The sequence below is a fragment of the Canis lupus genome, chromosome 20, assembly GCF_011100685.1.
Source record: "Canis lupus familiaris isolate Mischka breed German Shepherd chromosome 20, alternate assembly UU_Cfam_GSD_1.0, whole genome shotgun sequence".
NCBI classification, from domain to species: domain Eukaryota; kingdom Metazoa; phylum Chordata; class Mammalia; order Carnivora; family Canidae; genus Canis; species Canis lupus.
The window spans coordinates 58,507,120-58,527,330 of record NC_049241.1 but is presented as its reverse complement, the minus strand read 5'-3'; the positions used below and the strand labels follow the sequence as shown (position 1 = coordinate 58,527,330).

Genomic DNA, 20,211 nt, shown 5'->3' with positions numbered 1-20,211 from the left:
CCCCCCCCCCCGCCCGCCCCATCCTACGGCTTCTAGATTCAGGGAGCCTGTGCGGGTGGCCGCGCACCCCCGGACTGGTTCAGGAGCGTGGCCCAAGGGGTCTGCAGGGCGCGTCTGGCAACGGCTTCGTCTCTCTCCCAAGCACGCCCGACCGTTGGGGACTGCCCGCGGTGTCTAGAGCATGGGCAGCCCTGTTGTGACCATGAGGAGGATTGAGCCTCTGCCCCCGCAAGCCCGGAGCCTGCCATGTGTCTGGGCTTCCTGTCGCCCGACAGTGAGCTCTCCTGGCTCTGAGTTGTCGCCGGTTTCCTGCGCTTGCAGCCAAGCCACCCCACCGGATGATGCACCTTCTTCCAGCCCCAACATTTCCAGAAACAGCTTCCGCTACAGCTGGTGTTCAAAACAGGCTTTCTTATGTTGTTAGAGCGCGGCGGAGGTGGTGAGGGCTGGAGCACCCCCGTGGCCTGACGCATGCCCCCCGCTCCCTGGCTGTGCACAGGAAGCTCCTGGCTGCACCCGCTGGGCCACACTCAGCCATCGCGACCATTGGCATCCCCCCCCCCATCTGCTGAAGGAATGAGTCCTTGCCCGGCCCTGCCCCCAGGTCCTGCTCTGTTCCCCAGGGCCCGAGGGAACCCCCAAACCGTCAGGCCGCAAAGTCCTTTCCAGTTCTCCATCCCGCCTCCCTAATGCTTGCGCCGCCATCACATCCATCAGGCAAAGGAGAGAAGGAAGGAGGCTCTGGGATGATCCCAAAAGAAGGGCTTTCGAGGGCCTCTGGCTCCATGTGGGGGACCCTTGCAGAATCCCCTGCAGTGGCCTGAAGTGTCCTAAACCCTCACCTTGTGCTCAGTGATTTATTTTTCCACCTCGAGCTATATCCGACCCTCTTAGGTTAGATCCACGGGTGCGTCTTCCACGGCAGATAAGGGCCGTGTTGCCGCGGTCGTTGGGGCCCGACATCACTGCAGACTAAGTGATCTGTTCAGTGGGGCGTCCGCTTCGGGGGACGCGGTGGGGCGGGCAAAGCAGGTGACAGCAGTGTGGGGAGGGAGGGGACCGGGATGAGCATGAGCCCCACTGGGTTCCTTCTCTGCTGCCGCACGACACGCCCCCGCATGCCTGGAGGCGTCCACACCAGACGTTCATCACCTGGCACTTCTGGAGGTCGCGGTCCCTGGGGGTCCCGGCGGCTCGGATGGAGAGGGCGACAGGGCGGGGCCTCTGGACGCTGTGGGGAAGATGCACTCCCTGTCCCCGGGGGGAGCACAGCTCGGCTCCTGGAGTGGGAGGCCAGGGCCGGTCAGCCCAGGGCGGTCCCAGCTCCCAGAGGCTGCAGCTGCCGCCCATGGCCGTACTCCATCTCTGTCCATCTCCTGCTCCCGCTCACATCTCTGGTCCCCGCCAAGACATGGCCCGGTTCCTAAGGACCCACATGATTACAGGGGACCCCCCTGGATAACCCAGCCCAGCGTGCCCACCCCAGGGTCTGTAACCTCAGCCACAGGAGCACAGGCCCTTCCGCTGCTCATGGTACCGTGTTCCCGGGTCCCAGGGGTGAGACTGTGGTCATCTCGGGAGCCACCGCCCTTCCTGCCACGGTCACCTCACACGACCCACAGAAATCCACCCTAAGTGATTCCAGGATGCGAGAGTCAGTACGAAAGAAAGTAAAGGGGATCCCTGGGTGGCTCCGCTGTTTAGTGCCTGCCTTTGGCCCAGGGCATGATCCTGGAGTCCCAGGATCGAGTCCCACGTCGGGCTCCCTGCACGGAGCCTGCTTCTCCCTCTGCCTGTGTCTCTGCCTCTCTCTCTGTGTCTATCATAAATAAATAAATATTAAAAAAAAAAAGAAAGAAAGAAAGAAGGTAAAGCAAGTGAAAAATAGGAAAAAGACGCAAAGAGGCTCTTCACAGAAAACAACCGATGATACTTGGTGTCTGAGCAGCGAAACGCTGAAGAGAATGATCTACACGTGGAGTAATTCGGTCTCAATTTGGAGAAGGGCTTGGCATCGTCTCCCAAGGCTGGACATCTGTGAGCCCCAACACCCGGCGACGTGCCCGGGCTCGCTGGCTGCGGACCAGGCCCCAGGAGCCCGGCAGCAGAGGCCGTGGGGGGGAGGGGCGGGGGGTCTCCATCACCAGCAGGAGCGGGCACGCAGCTCGGGATACTGAGGGGATCCCTGTGTATGCAGGCGGCGCAGGACCGGCCAGGCCATCCTGGTGGCAAGGTCTGCGGGGCTGCGGAAGGGAGGCGGCGGGGTCCTCTGCGAGGCCTGGGGTGGTCGGGAGCGCGTGGTGAGGGCGCGTGGTGAGGGTATGAGCCATGGCCACAAGGGGGTCCATGCAGCCTCCAGCGATGGGCCTTCGGGAAGGCCTGGAGATGGGCACTGGGATTCTGCACACCTGCCACGGGACTCAGGGAGAAGGAGGAGGGGGAGGAGGAGGAAAAAGGGGAGGAGGGGGGAGAAGGAGGGAGGAGGGGGAGGGGGAGGAGGAGGGGGAAGGGGAGGAGGGGGAGGGGGGAGGAGAGGACGGGGAGGAGAGGAGGGGAGGAGGAGGAGGAAGGGGGGAGGAGGAGGGAGGAGGGGGAGGAGGAGGGAGGAGGGGGAGGGGGAGGAGGAGGGGGAAGGGGAGGAGGGGGAGGGGGGAGGAGAGGACGGGGAGGAGAGGAGGGGAGGAGGAGGAGGGGGGAGGAAGAGGGGGAGGAGGAGAAAGGGGGAGAGGGGGGAGGAGGAGGAGGAAGGGGGGAGGAGGAGGGAGGAGGGGGAGGAGGAGGGAGGAGGGGGAGGGGGAGGAGGAGGACCAGAAGGAGGAGGAAGGGGAGGAGGGGGAGGGAGAGGATGAGGAGGAGTGAGGAAGGGGGAGGAGGAAAAGGGAGGATGGGGAGGAGAGGACGGGGAGGAGAGGAGGGGAGGAGGAGGAGGAAGGGGGGAGGAGGAGGGAGGAGGGGGAGGGGGAGGAGGAGGACCAGAAGGAGGAGGAAGGGGAAGAGGACTAGGAGGAGGAGGGGGAGGAGGAGGAGGGGGGAGAAGAGGAGGGGGGGAGAAGAGGAGGGGGAGGAGGAAGGGGGAGGAGGAGGGGGGAGGAGGGGGAGGGGGAAGGAGAGGAGGGGGAGGGGAAGGGGAGGAGGGGGAAGGGGAAGGGGGAGGAGGAGAACTAGGAAGAGGAGGGAGGAGGGGGGAGGGGGGAGGAGGGGGAGGAGGAGGAGGAGGAAGGGGGAGGAGGGTGGAGGAGGGATGGCGGAACGTCCCTCCCCCCCCCCCCCCAGCTTGCTTCTAAAGAGCCCCATGCGCAGCAGGGAGGCGGGTCCCGCGCTCAGTACACCTGCTCGGCAGGTGCCACGGACGCGCTGCAGGGACGCGCCGTGGCCACCAGGGGTCGCCCCTGTCCAGGGCCCGCGGGCGTCGGGAGGACCGGCGGGAGCTCGCTCAAGGCGGCGATGCGATGCAACCTGCCCCGACCCAGGTGACCCGCGGGGCAGGGCCTCCACCCCCATCGGTCCCGCCAGGGCAGGTGCGGGCTCCTGGTACCTGGGGACACAAGTCTCACCTCCCCAGGTGTGTTCATCCCTTTCCACCGAGAGAGCAGGTGTGTCGGGCCGGGCTGTACAAGCTGCACAATAATTATAGCTTCCGTTGTTTTTTATTTTTAATTTTTTTAACAGTATTGATTTATTTGTTCCTGAGACAGAGAGAGGCAGGGACCCAGGCAGAGGGAGAAGCAGGCTCCATGCCGGGAGCCCGAGGAGAGACTCGATCCCGGGACCCGGGGTCACCCCCTGAGCCCCCACCGGGGCGCCCTGATGTGTGTTCAGTCCTCGCTCCCACTCGCTCCCACACCTCGTTTCTGGCTTTGTTCTCTGATGGCCTGAGACCCCGCGCTCCGGCCCGAGTGCCAGGGGCCCTCACCCCTCACCCCTCACACCTGCGCGAAGCCATCCTCCTGGGCATCTGAAGGCAGCCGCAGCCCACATGCCTGGCGCCCTCAGCGCTCGCTCCGCATCTCTAAAAACCAAAATCACGGTAAAAAGAGCGCTGATAAAACGCGGCTCTGTGCTCGAGTTCCATTCCTGGGTCACAGGTGTCCCAGCGCCACCGCGGCCACACCACCCTGGGGCTGCCCCACGCGAGGTGCGGCGTTTAGGAGGCACAGGCGCCCTCTGCTCGGACCATCCTTCGCTCTTTCGGGAACTACACACTTCTGAGTTTTTGGCCAGTGATTTTCCGAGGCCTCATCTGCGTTGCCCTGACGCTCTCTCCATCGGGAAGGCCGCCCCCAACGCTGTCCTTGCTCCCCGATGCCCTCTTTGCCACAGGGGCCCGGCAGGTTTCTCCAAAGCAAACGCCTTTCCCCCTTTTCCCCCCTGAAACCCGAGGCCATCGCCTGGGAGATGCGTTAGTCACACTCGTCAAACTTCCATCCGTGGCGTTTCCAGATTCTTCCTCTACACGGAGAGGTACGCGGTTTCCCATTGACGGACGTGACGCCCCCTCTTCTGCTGGCGCCCACTGAGGCAGCGGAAGGGGCACTGCCGGAGGCGCCCAGGCCGGAGCTCGCGTGTCCGCAGACTTGGGCTCCCCGGGCGTGGCTCCCACCATCCGCCGGGTGGAGCGCAGGCTGCCCGCGGGCAGTGATGTGTCGCCGTGGGCCCGTCCCCAAAGCACGCTGCCTGGTCGCACTCCACGAGCCCCCTCCCCCCCAGCGCCTGCAATGACGGCCACAGAGGTAGTGGCTCCAAACCACACACATGGACTTCCTGATGGTTCTGGGGTCAGAGCTGACTGGGCCTCCCTGGGCGGCAGTCCTGTTGGGGACGGGCTGGTTTCCTCCCAGGGCTCCAGGGGAGGGCCCGTTCCCGTGGATCCGAGAAGCCAAGCTGCGGCTGGGGTGACACCTCGGGGAGCCACTGCGACCACCACCACCGTCGGGACCCAGGGCAGAGGCGGCCTGCAGGAAGCCAGGACCATGCAGGCCATCCAGGAGCCACAGGGTGATGCCCCTGCAGCCGGAGGAAAGGACAGGACACAGCCCCCAGTCTCTGGGTCCCACAGGGGCTCGCGGTGGCGGGAGTGCGAGGGCAGGGGTCCCAGAGGAGCAGGCTCTTCCCTCCGCTGGGGGGGCGGCTGGTGGGGTAGGCGGGGCGAGAGCGGGCGCCAGGCAGTGCCCACCTCCACGAAGCCTCCGCGGATGCAAACCCCAATCCCCTCGAGTGTGCAGGGCTGTGCGTCCTTGTAATGATGACACTTGTCGCCCGCCATGTGGTCGTTCCCAGAACTTCATGAGGTGGGAACTCTCCCCCGGTGGGGGTGTCCCCCACCCCCGCCCCGTGTCAGTGACTTCGGAGCTCCCCTCTGCCCACGAGGGGCCTGGACCCACGGGGAGGCGCCGGGCCTGCGGGAGCCCGGGGACAGTGGGTGCTGGAGCGTGTGCCAAGCACACACCCTCCCCCGGGCCTGTGCCTCTTCTCCTCACACAGGTTTTGCAGCAGGAGCTGGGGACACAGTGCCCTCCCCCTCCCCCGGGGTGCACACGGCCTCGGAGCACCAGGCCTCCTCCCCTTTGCATGTCACTGCGTCACTTCGAGGACACAAGGGGCAGAAGCAAATGCGGCCGCAAAGCTTCCTCACCCGCCCTCAGCCAGGCGGACCCGGGGCCCCGCACCCACCCTCCACCCAGCGGTGGACGCAACGTAAAGACCCAGCGGGTCTGCGGGGTCCGAGGGGGGCCTGCCCCGGACTTGTCCAAGCAGCCGGGAGGAGCTGGCCCCCGCTCTGAGTTTTACTGAGATGCAACAGGGTTTCTCCAATTGGGCTCCTTGCCGGCTGGGTCGTCCTCCGGGGAGTGTGCGGGGCACCGGGCAGGCACCATGGCCCCGTGGCCCCTGTGGGGAGCACCCCCAGGTGAGCACGGACGCGGGTGAGGTGACTGCGCTCAGCAGGGCAAGAGGGTGAGGCTCACGCCGGCTCAGAAACACCCTTCGCTCGAGTTGGAGAAGCTTTGACCCGAAGAGGGTGCTTGTCCTGGGGCTGATTCCTCTGATGCCGCGAGGACAGTGTCTTTTCCTGTCACCCACACTCGGTGGCTCCCGGCCCGTCAGCATGGCTCTCCGCTCCGCTGCTCGGGCCCCCGCTGGCTTCGCTACTTGCTGCCTCGCCTTCCTCCCCGACGGCACCAGCTTGGCCGCAGCTACTCCAGACGGCTCATGGCTCACCATTGGCCGCAAGCACTAGGGCACTAGGGCCACGAGCAGAATAACAGCCCCAAAGACATGCACCTCCAAGTCCCCAGCCCCCGGACTACCTACGTCAGGCTGCATGACAGGGCGGGGTGGGGGGTCGGGGTTGCAGGAATTAGGGCTGCTAATGAGCTGCCCTGGAGGCGAGGAGCTAATCCCGGCTTATCTGGATCCGAAAGGTCTTGAGGTGAAGGGGGCAGAAGGGACAAAACCAGAGCTTTGAGGTGTGAGGGTGTGAGGTGTCCGCCCAGTGCTGACAGGGTCCTAAGCGGAGGAACGCAGCCGCTTCTAGAAGCTGCCGCACACCCGCGCGAGCTCCCTCCTGTCTCCTTGGCCAGAGGGGGCTGTACGTCCACCCGCAAACCGGTCCACAGCCAAGAGGGACGCATCGGTGAAGATTCATGCCAGTCCCGGACAGAAGGGACTTCTCTGAGTCCCACCGTGGGGAGCGGACACCCAAATGGTGTCCAGGGTCCACGGGGAGGGAGGCCGGCAGGCAGCCAACCCCAGGGCCATCATGCGCCTGGAACAAGAGTGGCGAGTTCCCAAGGCCCGGGCAGCTGGAGAGCCCCAACGCAGGGACCGGACACGGGACACCCACCACCTCGCCAGCGGCGTCCTGGCTGGTATCTCAGCCCTGGGCCCTCAGGACGCTGGACTCCACTTGTAGGGGGTTGCTCGGGGTCTCTCCAGAAAGACGTGTTCACGTCCCGACACCCTGTCCACACCAGGGGTCTGAGAAGACCAGGAGGAGCTTCACTCTGTGGGGCCCCAAGGCCCCATTAACCTGACCCGGGGCAAGGCCATCGCCCCCGGTGTGGTGAGGGCTGCCCCCCTTCCCCCACCCCCAGCCCTTCGCCCTCCGCCCTCAGGCCGCTCCCGGAGGCAAGGCCCAGGCTCCCCTGAGCAGCTGCTGCTGACCCGGCTGACCCGCTGCCAGCCTGTTACCATGGCAACCGGCTCGTTACCTTGGCCCCCCCCAGGGGGACATCACTGGAGCAGCCGGTGACACGTGAGTGTGCACAATGTGCAGGACCGGAGCCCTGCACGGACGCAAGCGTTCTGAGTCACGATCCCTGTGGCAGGTAATAAAGGGGGATCCTGATGTCGCGCTGCGCTGTGGCCGACGGGGCTTGCACCTCCAGTCTTAAGTGTTCAGAAGAGTGCATTTAAATATGAGTGCGGGGGTGCCGGGGGCTCGTTGGGGGGTGCCGGGGGCTTGTGGGTTGAGCGCCCGCCTTCAGCTCAGGTCGTGATCCTGGAATCGAGCCCCTTGTCGGGCTCCCTGCTCAGCGGGGCATCCGCTTCCCCTCTCTCCTGCTCTCCGCTCGTGCTCCCTCTCTCTCTCTGTCTCTCAAATAAATAAAATATTTTTAAAAATTAAGAAAAAACAACGAATGTGTGCATACAGATGACAAGAGTAGACCCAGAAGACGAGGAAGCAAATGGGCAAAATACAAGCAACTGGAGAACCTGGGCAGAGTCTACAGGAGTTTGTGGTATTAATCTTGAAATTTTCTGTAAATGTGAGATTATATCAAAATCAAAAGTTATGACTCTCTGTGTCTCTCATGATTATATAAATAAAATCTTTTTTAAAAAATTAAAAGTTATTGGGCAGCCCCTGTGGCGCAGCGGTTTAGCGCCGCCTGCAGCCCAGGGTGTGATCCTGGAGACCCGGGATCGAGTCCCACATCGGGCTCCCGGTGCATGGAGCCTGCTTCTCCCTCTGCCTGTGTCTCTGCCTCTCTCTCTCTCTCTCTCTCTGTGACTATCATAAATAAATAAAAAAATTAAAAAAAAATAAAAAACTAACCGAGAAGTCGGATAAAAGTAACCATTTTGACGTGAATAATTCAGGAGCATTTGGCACATTCACAATGTCGTGCAGCCCGCTCCTCTGTGTGATTCCAGAACATCCCATCGCCCAAAAAGAGACCCCGTGCCCACCGCCGTCACCCCCACCCCCGGCCCCCGGCCCCCTCCCTGTCCCGCACGTGTCCACGCCTGGACTCGCCCCCATGGGGCCTCCCATGTCCGGTTCCCTCCGTGAGCGTCGGGGGCTTGGGGTCGTCCCGGGGAGGGGGGTGCTCGCTCTGCTGACCCGCGGGGGACATTCGGCCAGTTCCCCCTGTTGGGCACCGTCGTGTTGGAGGCTGTCTCAGTCCCTTGGGAGCCGTGGGAGGGGTGGGGGCGCCGCCCCGGGAAGTGGACGAAAGGCCAGGGTGCTTCGGCGGCAGGTGCTTCGGCGGCAGGTGTTTCGCGGAAGGTGCTTCGGCGGCAGGTGCTTCGCGGCAGGTGCGCAGCCTGCCATCGCCGGGTCTGGACGGTTCGGGTTCCTCCGCGTCCACATCATCCCGTGTCACTCGGTTTCCTTGAGCACCACCGCGGGAAGGAGTCTCTCCTTGTGGCTTAGGTCTGCAACCTCCGGGCGCCTGATGGGGTTGCGCACCCTCCCTGGCCTCGCTGGCTTCTGTATCATCTCTAGAGAAGCGTCTGTTCCGGTTTTTTGCCCATTTTTTAATGGGGCCATTTGTCTTTTTTTTTTTTTTTAACTGAATTAGAATTTTTTTTTTTTTTTTGGAATTTTTAAAATATATTCTGGATGCTTGACCCTTGTGAGCTCCTCGAACTTTTATTTTTATTTTTTTTTAAAGTTTTTTTTTTTTTTTTTTTTTTTTTATGATAGTCACAGAGAGAGAGAGAGAGGCAGAGACATAGGCAGAGGGAGAAGCAGGCTCCATGCGCCGGGAGCCTGATGTGGGATTCGATCTTGGGTCTCCAGGATCACGCCCTGAGCCAAAGGCAGGCGCCAAACCGCTGCGCCACCCAGGGATCCCTCCTCGAGCTTTTATAAATAAACTCACCACTGTAACCACCACCCAGGCCAAAATATCAACGGTGACAGGTCCCCAGAGGCCGTCCTCAACCCATCCCGGGGACCGCCCCAAGTGGCCACCGTCCGCCCTGAGCTCCGTCACCCTACACTCATGTCACCTGTTCTTGAACTTGTGAATAGAAGCCCCGGCGTGTGGCCTCTTCACTCCACGCTGTGGCGTGGCCTGCGTGCATGGCCTGCCCCATGCTGTGACCCGCAGCTTCATTCTTGCAGGGATGGCTCTGGGTGTGCCGGTGGCCATGACTGAGTGGGGCCAGAGACCCTGGCGCCACCCCGCCCGCATCCCCACATCCAATCCCAGCACAGGCCAGAGGCTTCACCTTGACCTCAAGTGGATCCTGCGCCCGCCCCTGTCCGCTCCCCCCGCGCTGCCCACAGTCCCCCTTCCCCTGACCCCAGGGGGGCCGCCTCAAACATCTGTCAAAGCCCATGAAGTCCACACACCTCTCAGCCCACGGGCCTCCTGGGTGGTCCTGGGGCGCAGGGCGCTTGCTGGCTCTCGGTCAGCACTGCTCTTCCCTGCCTCCACCTCCAGGAAGCCCCCTGGGCAGGGCTCTGGCCGCTCAGAGGGAGCAGGTACCCCGAAACTCAGTGATGGGAAGCAGGCGTTTCCTATATTGTGAATCCTGTCCCTCAGGATCCCAGTGGGAAGCACAGCAGGAAGATGCGTCCGCAGGTGACACCGGGGCCACCAGCTAGAAGACCGCGGTCCAGGCACGCGCTTGCTCCAGGTCCAGAAACATCGCGGGGACCAACAGCCCGACCCTACGCGGTCTCTCCGCAGGGCCCCTTCCCCGCTGGCTCGGAGTGCCAAGTGGGAGATCCCAAGAGACCGCCAGGCCGGCGCCGGGTCCTTACTGTGGCCTGGCCTCGGGCAGCACACAGCGTCCCTTCCACTCCAGCCGGGCGTGAGGGGGACGCACAGAATGAGCTCCTCGCGGTACAGGTTCTGAAGAGCACGCGGGGCTGGAGTCACACGGCAGAGGCATCCTGGAGGCTGTGGCCTGTGACAGCAGGACCCAGGCGCGGGGCGGCCGTGGGGCCCCAGCCCCAGCGAAGGGCTCGGCAGGGAGCGGACGCTTGGTCAGGATCTGCCAGGTGGCGGAGGACAGCTGGCACACGCCGAGGACTTAGCATGCAGCAGCCACCGTGCCGGCACTTGTCCTCCCTCAGCCCGTCCTCGAGTTAGAAGTCACTGGAGCGGGGCAAGGGGCAAGGTGACACTCTGGGCAGCATCGTCGTGGTGCTGATGCCAAGGCTCAGCCTGGGCGCTGTCGGCATCCGGCAGCATCCCCGACGCCCGCTCACCCGGTGCCAGAAGGACCCACGGTCACGGCGACCCCGGATGTCCCCGGGGTCACGCGGCGTCCCCCGGGAGGGGAGCCACTCCAGGTGAGAACCTCCTTCCAGAGCCCGCAGCAGCCAGGTCACTGCAGGGCCACCTGCCGCCTGGGAAAGGCGCCTTATCCTCTCCTCCCACCGGTGCTGCAGCCGGGGGGTCGGCCGCTCACCTGACCCACGGGCCGGGGGCACGCGAGCTCTGCGCACGGACACGCTAGGGCCCTGGGAGGCCCTCGCCAGAGTTGCTCCGCCCCGGGCTTTGTGGGACTTGAGTGTCGTCTGAAGCAGCTTTGCCCCCGTTGGCGTCCGCGTGCGCTCAGGTAACGTGGACACGAGTGGCCGCTGCCTCCTTGGATGTGCTGTCAACCTTGAAAGTTGGCTTTGCCATCGCCGCACCCCCCAGACGTGACAGCAAGCTTAGCACCTTATTTTACATGGGGAAACTAGGCTGGGGGGGGCGTCTCGGGGAGTTTCAGGAGTGATGGCCTCCCTGATTCCAAGGAAGAAAGACGGGGCTCTGTGGCTTGTCTGGGGGAGCTGAGGCAGTTGGGGATCAAAGGCTGGCCCTACCCAGGGACCCGAAGCATAGGGGGTGGCAGGGGCTGGTCAGGGGCTGCAGTGGGAGGAATTCAGGTGTCACCGGGCAATGTGGGCCCCAGGGAGGCCATGGAGCTGGGCAGGACAGTGCCCAGAGGCTGCAGAGCCAGGAGGATGAGATGGCACAGTCTCCACTCTGACACCAGCGGCAAGTCCGGGTGTCCCCAGACCCCCATTGGGTTCAGTAATTCCCTGGAAGGGACTCATGGGTGAGTGGGGCCGAGGGAGGGGCACGCGGCTGCCTGGGAGCCCCCCCCACGCCGCATCCAGCCTGCCCCGGGCCGGCCCGCGACCTCCGCGGCACAATTCAGCGCCCCGAGGCCCCACGTGCACCCCCGGGCTAGTGTCCCTGGTGCCCGCGTTAGGGACCGCCTCCCAGAGCCGCCAGGCACCTGCAATGCCCTCCTCCAGCGGCAGCAAGCCAGAGCCCACGGGGGACGCTCGGAGGGCCCACCCCAGCCAGCACGGGGCGGAATGTGGGGCGCCCTGGACACGGGCTCACGGGGCGGGGCACGGATTCCACCCCAGACCCTGCGGCCCAGGTCAGCTCGGAAGGCAGGAGAGCGCGCGCGTGAGAAGCCTGGCACGGCCGCGCACGGGGAGCTCGCAGGCTGGGTGTGCCCCTGGCCCAGTGGCAACTGCCTTCTGCCGCCTGCCAGCTGGCTTTGCCTCCCTGTGCCTCAGTTTCCCCCTGTGTGAGGAGGGTCAGCAGCCTTTCTGTAAGGATCCAGCGGGCCATCCCTCGCACCCATCTCGGGCTTACAAGCAGGGCCCTGGGGTATGTGCACATCGGACGTAACCCTGGAAAGGACCCACGTCTCCACTGAACAGGAGGGAAACTGAGCCCCGGGCAGCCAGGCAGCCAGCGCCTGAGCAGTGGAGCCGGACTCGGGGCGCCAGTGGAGCACCCCAGCTCCGCCCTCTGCTCCCCGAGGCCAGGCACCTAGCGCAGGGACAGCGGCTGGGGGAGGAGGGCGTGCAGATGCGGGTCGACCCCCACCCCCACCCCCGTCCTCCCTGCTCCTCCCTGCTCCATCCCAGCTCGATCGCTCCATCCCCTCTCCCTCCCCACTCCACCTCCTCTCCTCCCTGCTCCTCCCCCATCCTCCCCCATCCTGCCCCCTCCTTCCCTGCTCCTCCTCAGTCCTCCCTGCTCCTCCCTTCTCCTTCTTGGCTCCTCCCCACTCCTCCCCCATCCTCCCCGCTCCTCCCCTGTCCTCCCTGCTCCTCCCTTCTCCTTCTCAGCTCCTCCCCGCTCCTCCTTGCTCCTTCCCCATCCTCCACACTCCTCCCCCATCCTCCCCCATCCTCCCCGCTCCTCCCTGCTCCTCCCTCCTCCTTCCCCACTCCTCCCCGCTCCTCCCGGCTCCATCCCCGCTGTCCCCTTTTCTCCCAGGTTCCTGCGTGGAGCAGCAGGCAGCCCTTTGCTCCAGCAGCAGAGGAGCAGAGGAGAAAACAGAAGCTTAATTGAATCCCACACTGGAGGGAGGAGCAGGTGCCGCGGGGGGAGGCCCTGGCGCCCGAGGCGAAGGGAGAGCCCGGCCTCAGTGGCTCTGACGGTAGCCTATAATTACCGCCCTAATGTGATTATATCAATTATCATGGCAATGTTGTGGCTGCTTCCATGGACCGTGCCTGTGCCGTGAGCCCTCCCACGGAGGAAGCCGGCCCTCGCAGCCCCGCTCTGAGGCCCAGACAGGCCACGTGACTCCGAGGCCACAGCGCTGCCCTCTGCCAGTGGGAAACGGGGGCTTGGTGCCACCGCAGAGGCCCCAGGCCCAGAGAAGCGGAAGCCAGGGAGGTGGGCGGCAGGCACCACTGAGGCAGGGCCGGGGTGGGGGGGTGCGGGCCACCGGCAGGGCGGGCAGGTGGGGGCCTGGGGAGCCACGGAGGTTTGAGGGCAGGGGCAGCCGGCCAGGCAGGGGCAGGCCAGGGCGGGGTGGAGACCCATAGTGGGCCCGGTACCCACGTGCCTTTCCCGGCCCTGGAACATCCCTGCTGCCCCAGTGCCCCTCCCCGTCCGGATCCTGCCCTCCGCAAGGCCCTCCTTGACTAAAGCCCGGGGGAGCTCCCTCCCTCACCACCTTTCCCAGCCCCGCGGGCTGTAGGAACCCCAGGCCCCCCGCGGGGCTCCCTCTGCTTTCCCGTGTCACACTGGGACTCCCCTGGGTCAGCGCGGTCTCTCCTTTCCCAGCCCGAAGACTTGCTGCACCCGTGTTCTCTGACTCCAAATGGAAACACAAAACAAAACATAAATAAATAAACGTCAAACTGCTTTAAGCAAAGAAGGGACCTTATTGGCCCTCTGAAGAGAAATGGTATACAGCCGTGGACTTCAGGCACAGCCAGCTCCAGGTGCCCACGAGGTCCCCAGGCCTCTGACCCCTCATCTCTTGGCTCTGTTGTTGCCTGTGCTGGCTCCATTGAGAGAAAGGGGCGGCGTTCTATGATTTGCACCAAATCAGGTACCTACTGCTGGTGGCGGCCTGGACTTCGGTGGCTCTCCTGAGAGCAGCGACGCTCAGGGAGGCAGCCAGGCTGCCAGAGAGAGGACCGGTGCCTCCCCGCCTGCACCCTGGGCTGAGCGCCAATCAGGTCGCCATCACGGACCGTGGGGGGGTCTGCCCTCACCGGGGTGTGGGTTCCCCGGGTTGGAGAAGGTGGGTGGAGCCCACGGCTAGGGTGCTTCCAGCCAGGCGCCAGCAGACGGGAGGGAGGGGCCTGCTCAGGCCGCCGGTCCCGTTTGTGCACATCCTTCTGGGTGTCCCGAGGCACGGGGCAAGCGCACTCTCATGCATGTGCGTACCTTGTCCCCTGCGTGCACAGAGACACACACACAGGCCGCGCAGACAGCTAACACACATACGAGGCTACACTAGCGTGTGTCCATTGTTCACACGGCTACACCTGCACTGTGTCTTGTGTGTACAAACAGGACTGCACTGACACGCACAGGTGTGCAGACAGGCACACACGCACACGGTCGACAGGCGCGCAGAGGCACGTGGTTGTGTAGGTGCACACGTGCAGGGCACATACACGGGCACACACAGACACACACACAGGCTGCCCGGCAGTAAGTGGCTAGCAGGGAAGACGCAAGAAGGTAGCCGGTTGCCCTGGCAACACATCCTGGGACCCGACCAGGCCTCCAGGCCTCGTCAGTGTGGCTCATCTGGCAGGCTGAGCAGGCGGGGGGGCTGCTCGGGACCCTAACCCTGCATGACAGCTCCTGGGGGCTTTGTGATGGTCCTAACAGCCTGGATCCCATGGGGACAAGAGGACAGAAAGGAGCTGGGCTTGGGGTGAGAGCAGGAGACCGGGCCCTGGCCCGGGGGTCCGTGGGGAGAGGCCCACCCTGCCCTGGGGCATGCGAGGGGCACGGGGCCCTGACCTGGAGCACAGGGCACTCTCGGCCCCCGAGGATCCCGGAGGAAGCCAGCCCTGGTGTGCAGGTCCTCGGGGAGACCAGCTCTGAGCCAGCAGTGGGGTGACCCAGCCCAAGCCTGGTCTGTGCTCCGTCCTACTGTGCGCGGGTTCAGGGCCCTCTCTCTGGTGAAGCAGGTGTGCACAGGAGACCAGATAACTGTGGTAGGAGCTGCGCACAGCAGGCCCATGTCCTGAGCTCCCACCTGGCTCCTGCGTTCTCTGTCTGTGACACGGGGCTTCCTGGCTGGGATCTGGTGAGGCTCCCCACGGAGGTCCGTGTCCAGCATCCAGTAGGGGCCCAACAGGCGCTCCCCGGCCGGAGAACCAACACTCAGGCGCCTCCGCTCCCCCCACAGCCCACCCAGCCTGGCAAGGCCGCCCCGTCCTCCAGGTCTACGTGGGAGTGGGTGTACCTGCCCAGGCTCTGCAGAGTCAGGGGTGCAGGGAGGCACCTGCCCTCTCCTCAACTTGCCTCGCTGCCCCCGCAGGTCCTCCGGGCTGTGGCTCAGGCGTCCCCCCTCCCCAGTGGTGACCCCTCGACTACATCAAACGGCTCTGTTCTTGTCCCCAGCCTGAGCGCCCGCCTGGGGCGGCCCCGCCTGGAAAGGCTCGTCTTTCCAGCTTTGCCTCATCTCCGTCAATCCCAGAACTGGGGTGGAGGAGGATACATGATCCCCTTTCTGAGCAAGTCCCTGAAGGTGCCGCTGACCTACCTGGACTCCCTGGACCTCAGCTTCCCCGTCTGCCGGGTGAGTGAGCCCACGGCAGCCCAAGCCCCGTTCCCTGGACCAGAGGCGGCCCCGCTGCCTGCCCTGCTCTCTGGTGTCCCCCGGCCAAGCCCCCGGCCCTGGGATAGATGCCACCTCTCACCACGCCTGCACCACGCCTGCGAAGGATAGGGTCCTTCGCTCGCCTCGCCGGCGCCTCCAGGGACGAGAACACGGGGAGGCGAGGAACCCAAGCTAACACGAGTCTCAGCGGCTCCTTAGGTGAGGGCAAGGCCGGGGTGAGGCGTGGGCCCCCCCTTTACCGCAGGCTGCCTGGTTCCACAGCAACCCCGCAGGAGCCCGGGAGGGGGCCCGGCACGGTGTCAGAGCTGACACACGGACCAGGATGAACCTGCCCCAACCCTGGTGTCGGAGACGCACGTGACCCCCATCAGCACGCGAGCAGCGATCGGACGTAGGACCCACTGAGGAAAGCCCCCTTCCCCAGCCGAGGGAACTGGGAGGGCTTCTGGGAGGAGTCACCGTCTCAGCTGAAGCCTGAAAGTGAAGTCGGGGGCTGGGAGGTGAAGGAACAGCAGATGTCCGGGGCCTGCAGCCCTCGCTGTCCTTGCTGCCCCTGCCCAGGGGTCTCCAGGCCCCAGGACAAGGCTGGAGGTGGCCTCTGGCTGAAGCACTTGCCCTCTGAATCCTTCTGGCCGGGGGGCGGGGCGGGTGCTGCTCTGGCAGCTGACGGCGTCTAAGGGGGTCCCTGTTGGTGACGACCCCACGGGTCCCCCTTTTCCCCAATCAGCAGAACCGGCAGGGGCAGGCCCTGGGCTCCCACAGTGAGGGGGTGGGTGCAGGTCCCCGCTCTCATTAGCCAGGCTGCTGGCGGTGGTTCCCGAAGCACCTGTGCCCTCGTCCCGTGGGGCGGGCTGTCATGGGGTGGGCTGTGTGTGCTCGGAGGGCGAGGACAGGACCTCACACACCCCTGCTGAGTAAATGCCGCTGTCACCCGTCGCCCCACAGGGCCTGCGCGTCCCTGGGGCGTCACCCTGTGGCAATCGGGCCTTCCCGCCTCCGCCCCCAGCAGGAGACAGAGGATCCCCGGGCTTCACAAGCCTCCCCCCCCAACTCAAGGCAAAATCCCTCTTGTTATTAAACACCAAAGCAAACAGATCTCCACCCCCGCACTCCCAAAACACCTTTATTGCACTAAAAACAGCATTTATAAACAAACACACTGGGGAGAGGCTGCGAACTCGGAACACAAAGATGTCAAACGGTGCAGGGCATGTAAGACGGGCCCTCCGCGGAGGGCGAGCAGGGGTGCGAGCGCCAAGCATTCGCCCTCCGTCTACCTGCCCCGGGCCTGTGGGGGCCCCTCAGGCCTAGGACAGAGGGGGGGCGGGGGGCACAGCAAGGGACCTCCGCTCCAAGGGCCCCAGATTCTCAAAGTGCAAAGGGGAACACGTGCTTTCCCCGGCGATGGGGGAAATCATCCCTCCCCCAGTGCGATTTGGAAACCCAGTCAGGAGGACAAAGCTTGAACGGGGAGGGGGCCCCAGGGTTCCCCAGGAGCAAGCCCACCAGGCAGCCGGGGATGGGCACAGAGGCACAGCCGGCCTGGCCTGGCCCCTGCTTCGAGCTGTACCCCTCGTTTGGTGAAGCTGGGAAATGTCCACAGACGTCATTCAAGGACCCACATTGCGACACAACAGTTAAACCCATGCAGCATGAAGGGCACAGCCAGGGTCCTCCCGGCCTGCCGCATCCTCCCTGCATCCCCCCCACACTAACCCGAAGCTATTTACCATGCGCAGCAGGAGCCCAGCACGATCCCGGGCTGTCACTTCCCGGGGTCTGCGACCAGGGGTGTGCAGGGGTGGCAGCGCCCAGCCTCGGAGGGACAGGGAGGGCCGGGGGCTGGGGGCCGCCCTCGAGGTCCGTGCTGCACGGCCCCGCCGGGGAGGGAGGCTCCAGATGCCCCGGCAGGGCCTCAGGTCAGGCAGGCTGGCCGGCAGGGAAGGTGCTGGAAGAAACCAGCAGACAGGAGACGAGCCCCGGCTCCCGGCGTCATCTCCAGGCTCTCCTCCACCGCCAGCTCCGTGGCAACCCGGCCTCCCTCCTCCGCCCGTCGGGTGCTGGCTCTCGGCCCCCACGGGCTCCCGCCTTGCTGACCGGCTCTGCCTTCGGAGCCTGGGAAGGCCGAGCGCGGCCAGAGCCAGACGAACCCGGGGCAGTGTGTCCGCAGCCCTGTGGCCGCTGTTGGCACATCCCAGGCCGGTGCTGCTCCCCGGCAGGGCGACTCTCCGGCCACCACCAAAGATACTTGGCTCGGCCTCAGGACGGGCAACCTCCCGGTCCGCCATCGCTCTCTGTTGCCCCCTGCACGGGGTCCCAGCCACCACCCCGTCCCCGGCCAGAGCCCCTTTCCAGAGCTCAGAAAGGGGCAGGGCGGCACGCAGCTTAGGGCATGGGGTGGGGGACACTCAGCCCCGCAAAGTGTCCCCTTCTCCTCCCCGGCAGCCCCCTCTCTTCCTCCTCCGAAAAAAATCAAGCCGTGAAAACTACCGTCCCGGTCACCGTTGGCAACCGGGTACCGGCCAGCGCAGACTGCCGCCCAGCCTGAGTGGAAACCCCCCGGCCCCCCGCCACTGGCCTCCTGCCCATCGGGATCCGGGTGGGAGGGGAGCTGGGGCGTGCCCTCTGCACCCCCAGGAGAGGCCCTTACAAGGAGGGGAGCAGGGAGGTGAGGGGCAGCTCCTTCTCCCCGAGCAGCGTGTCCCGCTTGAGGCTGCTGCCCTTGTTCACCACCTTGATCCTGAGGGCCAGCTTTCGGACGCTGGCTGGCCCCAGGCCGTCGAAAAAGAAGTCTTCGTTGAAGACGGGGTGGCGGCTGTTCTTGATGATGGTGCTGCGCTGCTTCTGCAGCTTGCCCGGGACCAGGCACAGCCCCACGCAGCAGTTGATGCTGCGGGCGTCGCACAGGCAGTCATAGAGGCCCTCGGCGGCCAGCAGGCGCACCCGCAGGCGGGCCTGCGCTGCCTCGTACTCCGCCAGCAGCCGCACGCTGCCCCGGGGGCCCACACGGACCGCATGCTCGGCGCGGGGCACCTGGCCAGTCTCGGGGCCCGGCTCGGGGGCGGCCCTGCGGGTCAGGCGGCGCCGCGCCCCGGGGCTGGTGTCTGGCGCGCCGTCCTCGGCGGCCAGGGAGCCGTGGCGGCCCGCCGACTGCTTGAGCTGGCTCACCTTGGCCTGGCTGTCCTGGGCGAACCCCTTCAGCAGCGACACGGAGCGTGAGAGCAGAGGGGACCCGAACGGGGAGGACTCGGCCGAGGACCCGGTGTCACTCTCCCCGCCGCTGAAGTAGCGGCTGGGGCTCATGAGGGCCCCCGCCGCCTCCCTGGGCACCCCGTCACCCCCGTTGGCCTTGGTGGCGCCCCCCCGACGGCGACCGGCCCCCGGGGAGCCCACCTGAGCCAGGGCCCCGTGCTCGCTGTGGAACAGGGACTCCTTGCGCCGCGTGTGCGGGCTCTCGGCCAACGTGGCGAAGCCATAGGATGTCTGAGCCTTGGGCACCGACGGCAGGGACATGGCGCCCTGGGCCTGGGGGTCGGCGTTGGTGGCAGCCTCCTCCACCGGCCAGTCCTCCGCGCTCTCAATCTGGATCACATGTCGCGTGGCCGCCTTCAGCAGGTTCTTGCTCTCAGCTGCCAACTTGGCCGGCAGCCGGGGGCTCCGGGGGGCTCGGCGGGGCGGGCCCGAGGCCGGGTTCTGCTCTGCGGCTGCTGCTGCGGGGCCCGGCTCGGCCTGCCCCTCGGCATCCGTGGGGCCGGCGGGCAGCTTGGGGGGTATGAAGAAGTCGGGGATCTTGTCGGGGGTCAGCACGTTGCTGTACAGGGGCCCCTTGGCGGCCTTGTCCCCGGCCTCGCTCCCGGGGGTCCCGTGCTCCCCAGACCCCCGGAGCCGCTCCAAGAACCACATGTTGGTCTTCCTCATGCGGGCAGGAGGCCAGGTGGGGTCTGCAGGGTCTGGGGAGAGAGGAACCGGGGCCCTGCGACCGGGGCGGGGGCGCTTGGGCGCCTGCTGGGGTGCACCGGGCTGGGCCCGGGCGGGGGTCGCGCAGGGCGCGTCACCCCCCTCCCCTCCCGTCCCCTCCCGAGACAGACCCGAGGCGCCTGGGCAGGTGGGGGCGGCGCTCGGACCTGGGGGGCCCCGGGCCGCGACCCCCGCCCCGGGCCGGGGCCCCCGACGTGCTCCCCACGGGTCCCCCCACCTGTGGCTTCGCCCGGCGCCGGGCGGGGCGGGGCGCTCACCTGCGCGGCTGGGCCGAGGCCGGAGGTCGCCCCGCGGGCTCGCGGGGGTCGGGGAGGGTCGGGGCGCGGGGGACGCGGCCGCAGCTGCTGCCCGGGCGGCGGCGGCGCAGGGACTCATTCACCGCGGGGAAGCCCCGCCCGGCCGCGCCGCCGTATTCCTCCTAGTACGGCCGCGCGCCCCGCCCCCGCCCCGCCCCCGCGCGCCCCGCCCCCGCCGCGCCCCCGGCCCGCCCCCCGCGCTCGTGCCCGCGGATGCGCGGACCCCCGGCGCCCCCGCCCGTGCCTCAGTCTACCTGCGCGGGGCTGGCAGCGAGGGGCGGGGCTCTGAGCGCGGCCCCCCAGACCCCAGCAGCCCGGCAGGCCCCCTCCTCCCCGCTGCACCGGCGTCCACCCCGCCCAGGCGGGCACAGCCCATGGAGCAGCCGGTGGCATCTCGGGATGCCCAGTGCGCCCGTACCCCGGGGACAGGGACGCGGGCAGCCGCCAGTGTGGGTTTGCTGGCTCCAAACGCGCACCGGGAAAACACGATGGAGGGGACACGGGAGACGGGGCACCTGCTCCTCGGGGCTCAGGTCAGCAGGTGGCGGCAGCCCCAGGCCTCGCAGCGCCGGGCCGCAGGTCCCCTGGGCGTCCCCGGCTCCTCTGCTTGCTCAGCCGCTGCCCGCCCTCCCAGCCTCGC

At 66.1% G+C, this 20,211-nt stretch overlaps 1 protein-coding gene across 1 annotated transcript; it reads right to left on the bottom strand.

The window, feature by feature from the left end:
- Positions 1–17,917: 17,917 nt before the first annotated feature.
- C2CD4C (C2 calcium dependent domain containing 4C) lies at positions 17,918–19,589 on the bottom strand. Its single transcript, XM_038565351.1, has 2 exons — positions 19,533–19,589; positions 17,918–19,247 (listed from the first exon to the last, which is right to left on the bottom strand). Exon 2 carries the CDS (start codon positions 19,213–19,215, stop codon positions 17,944–17,946), a length of 1,272 nt encoding a protein of 423 aa, XP_038421279.1. The 5' UTR covers positions 19,216–19,247; positions 19,533–19,589; the 3' UTR covers positions 17,918–17,943.
- Between the last annotated feature and the right edge of the window lie 622 nt (positions 19,590–20,211).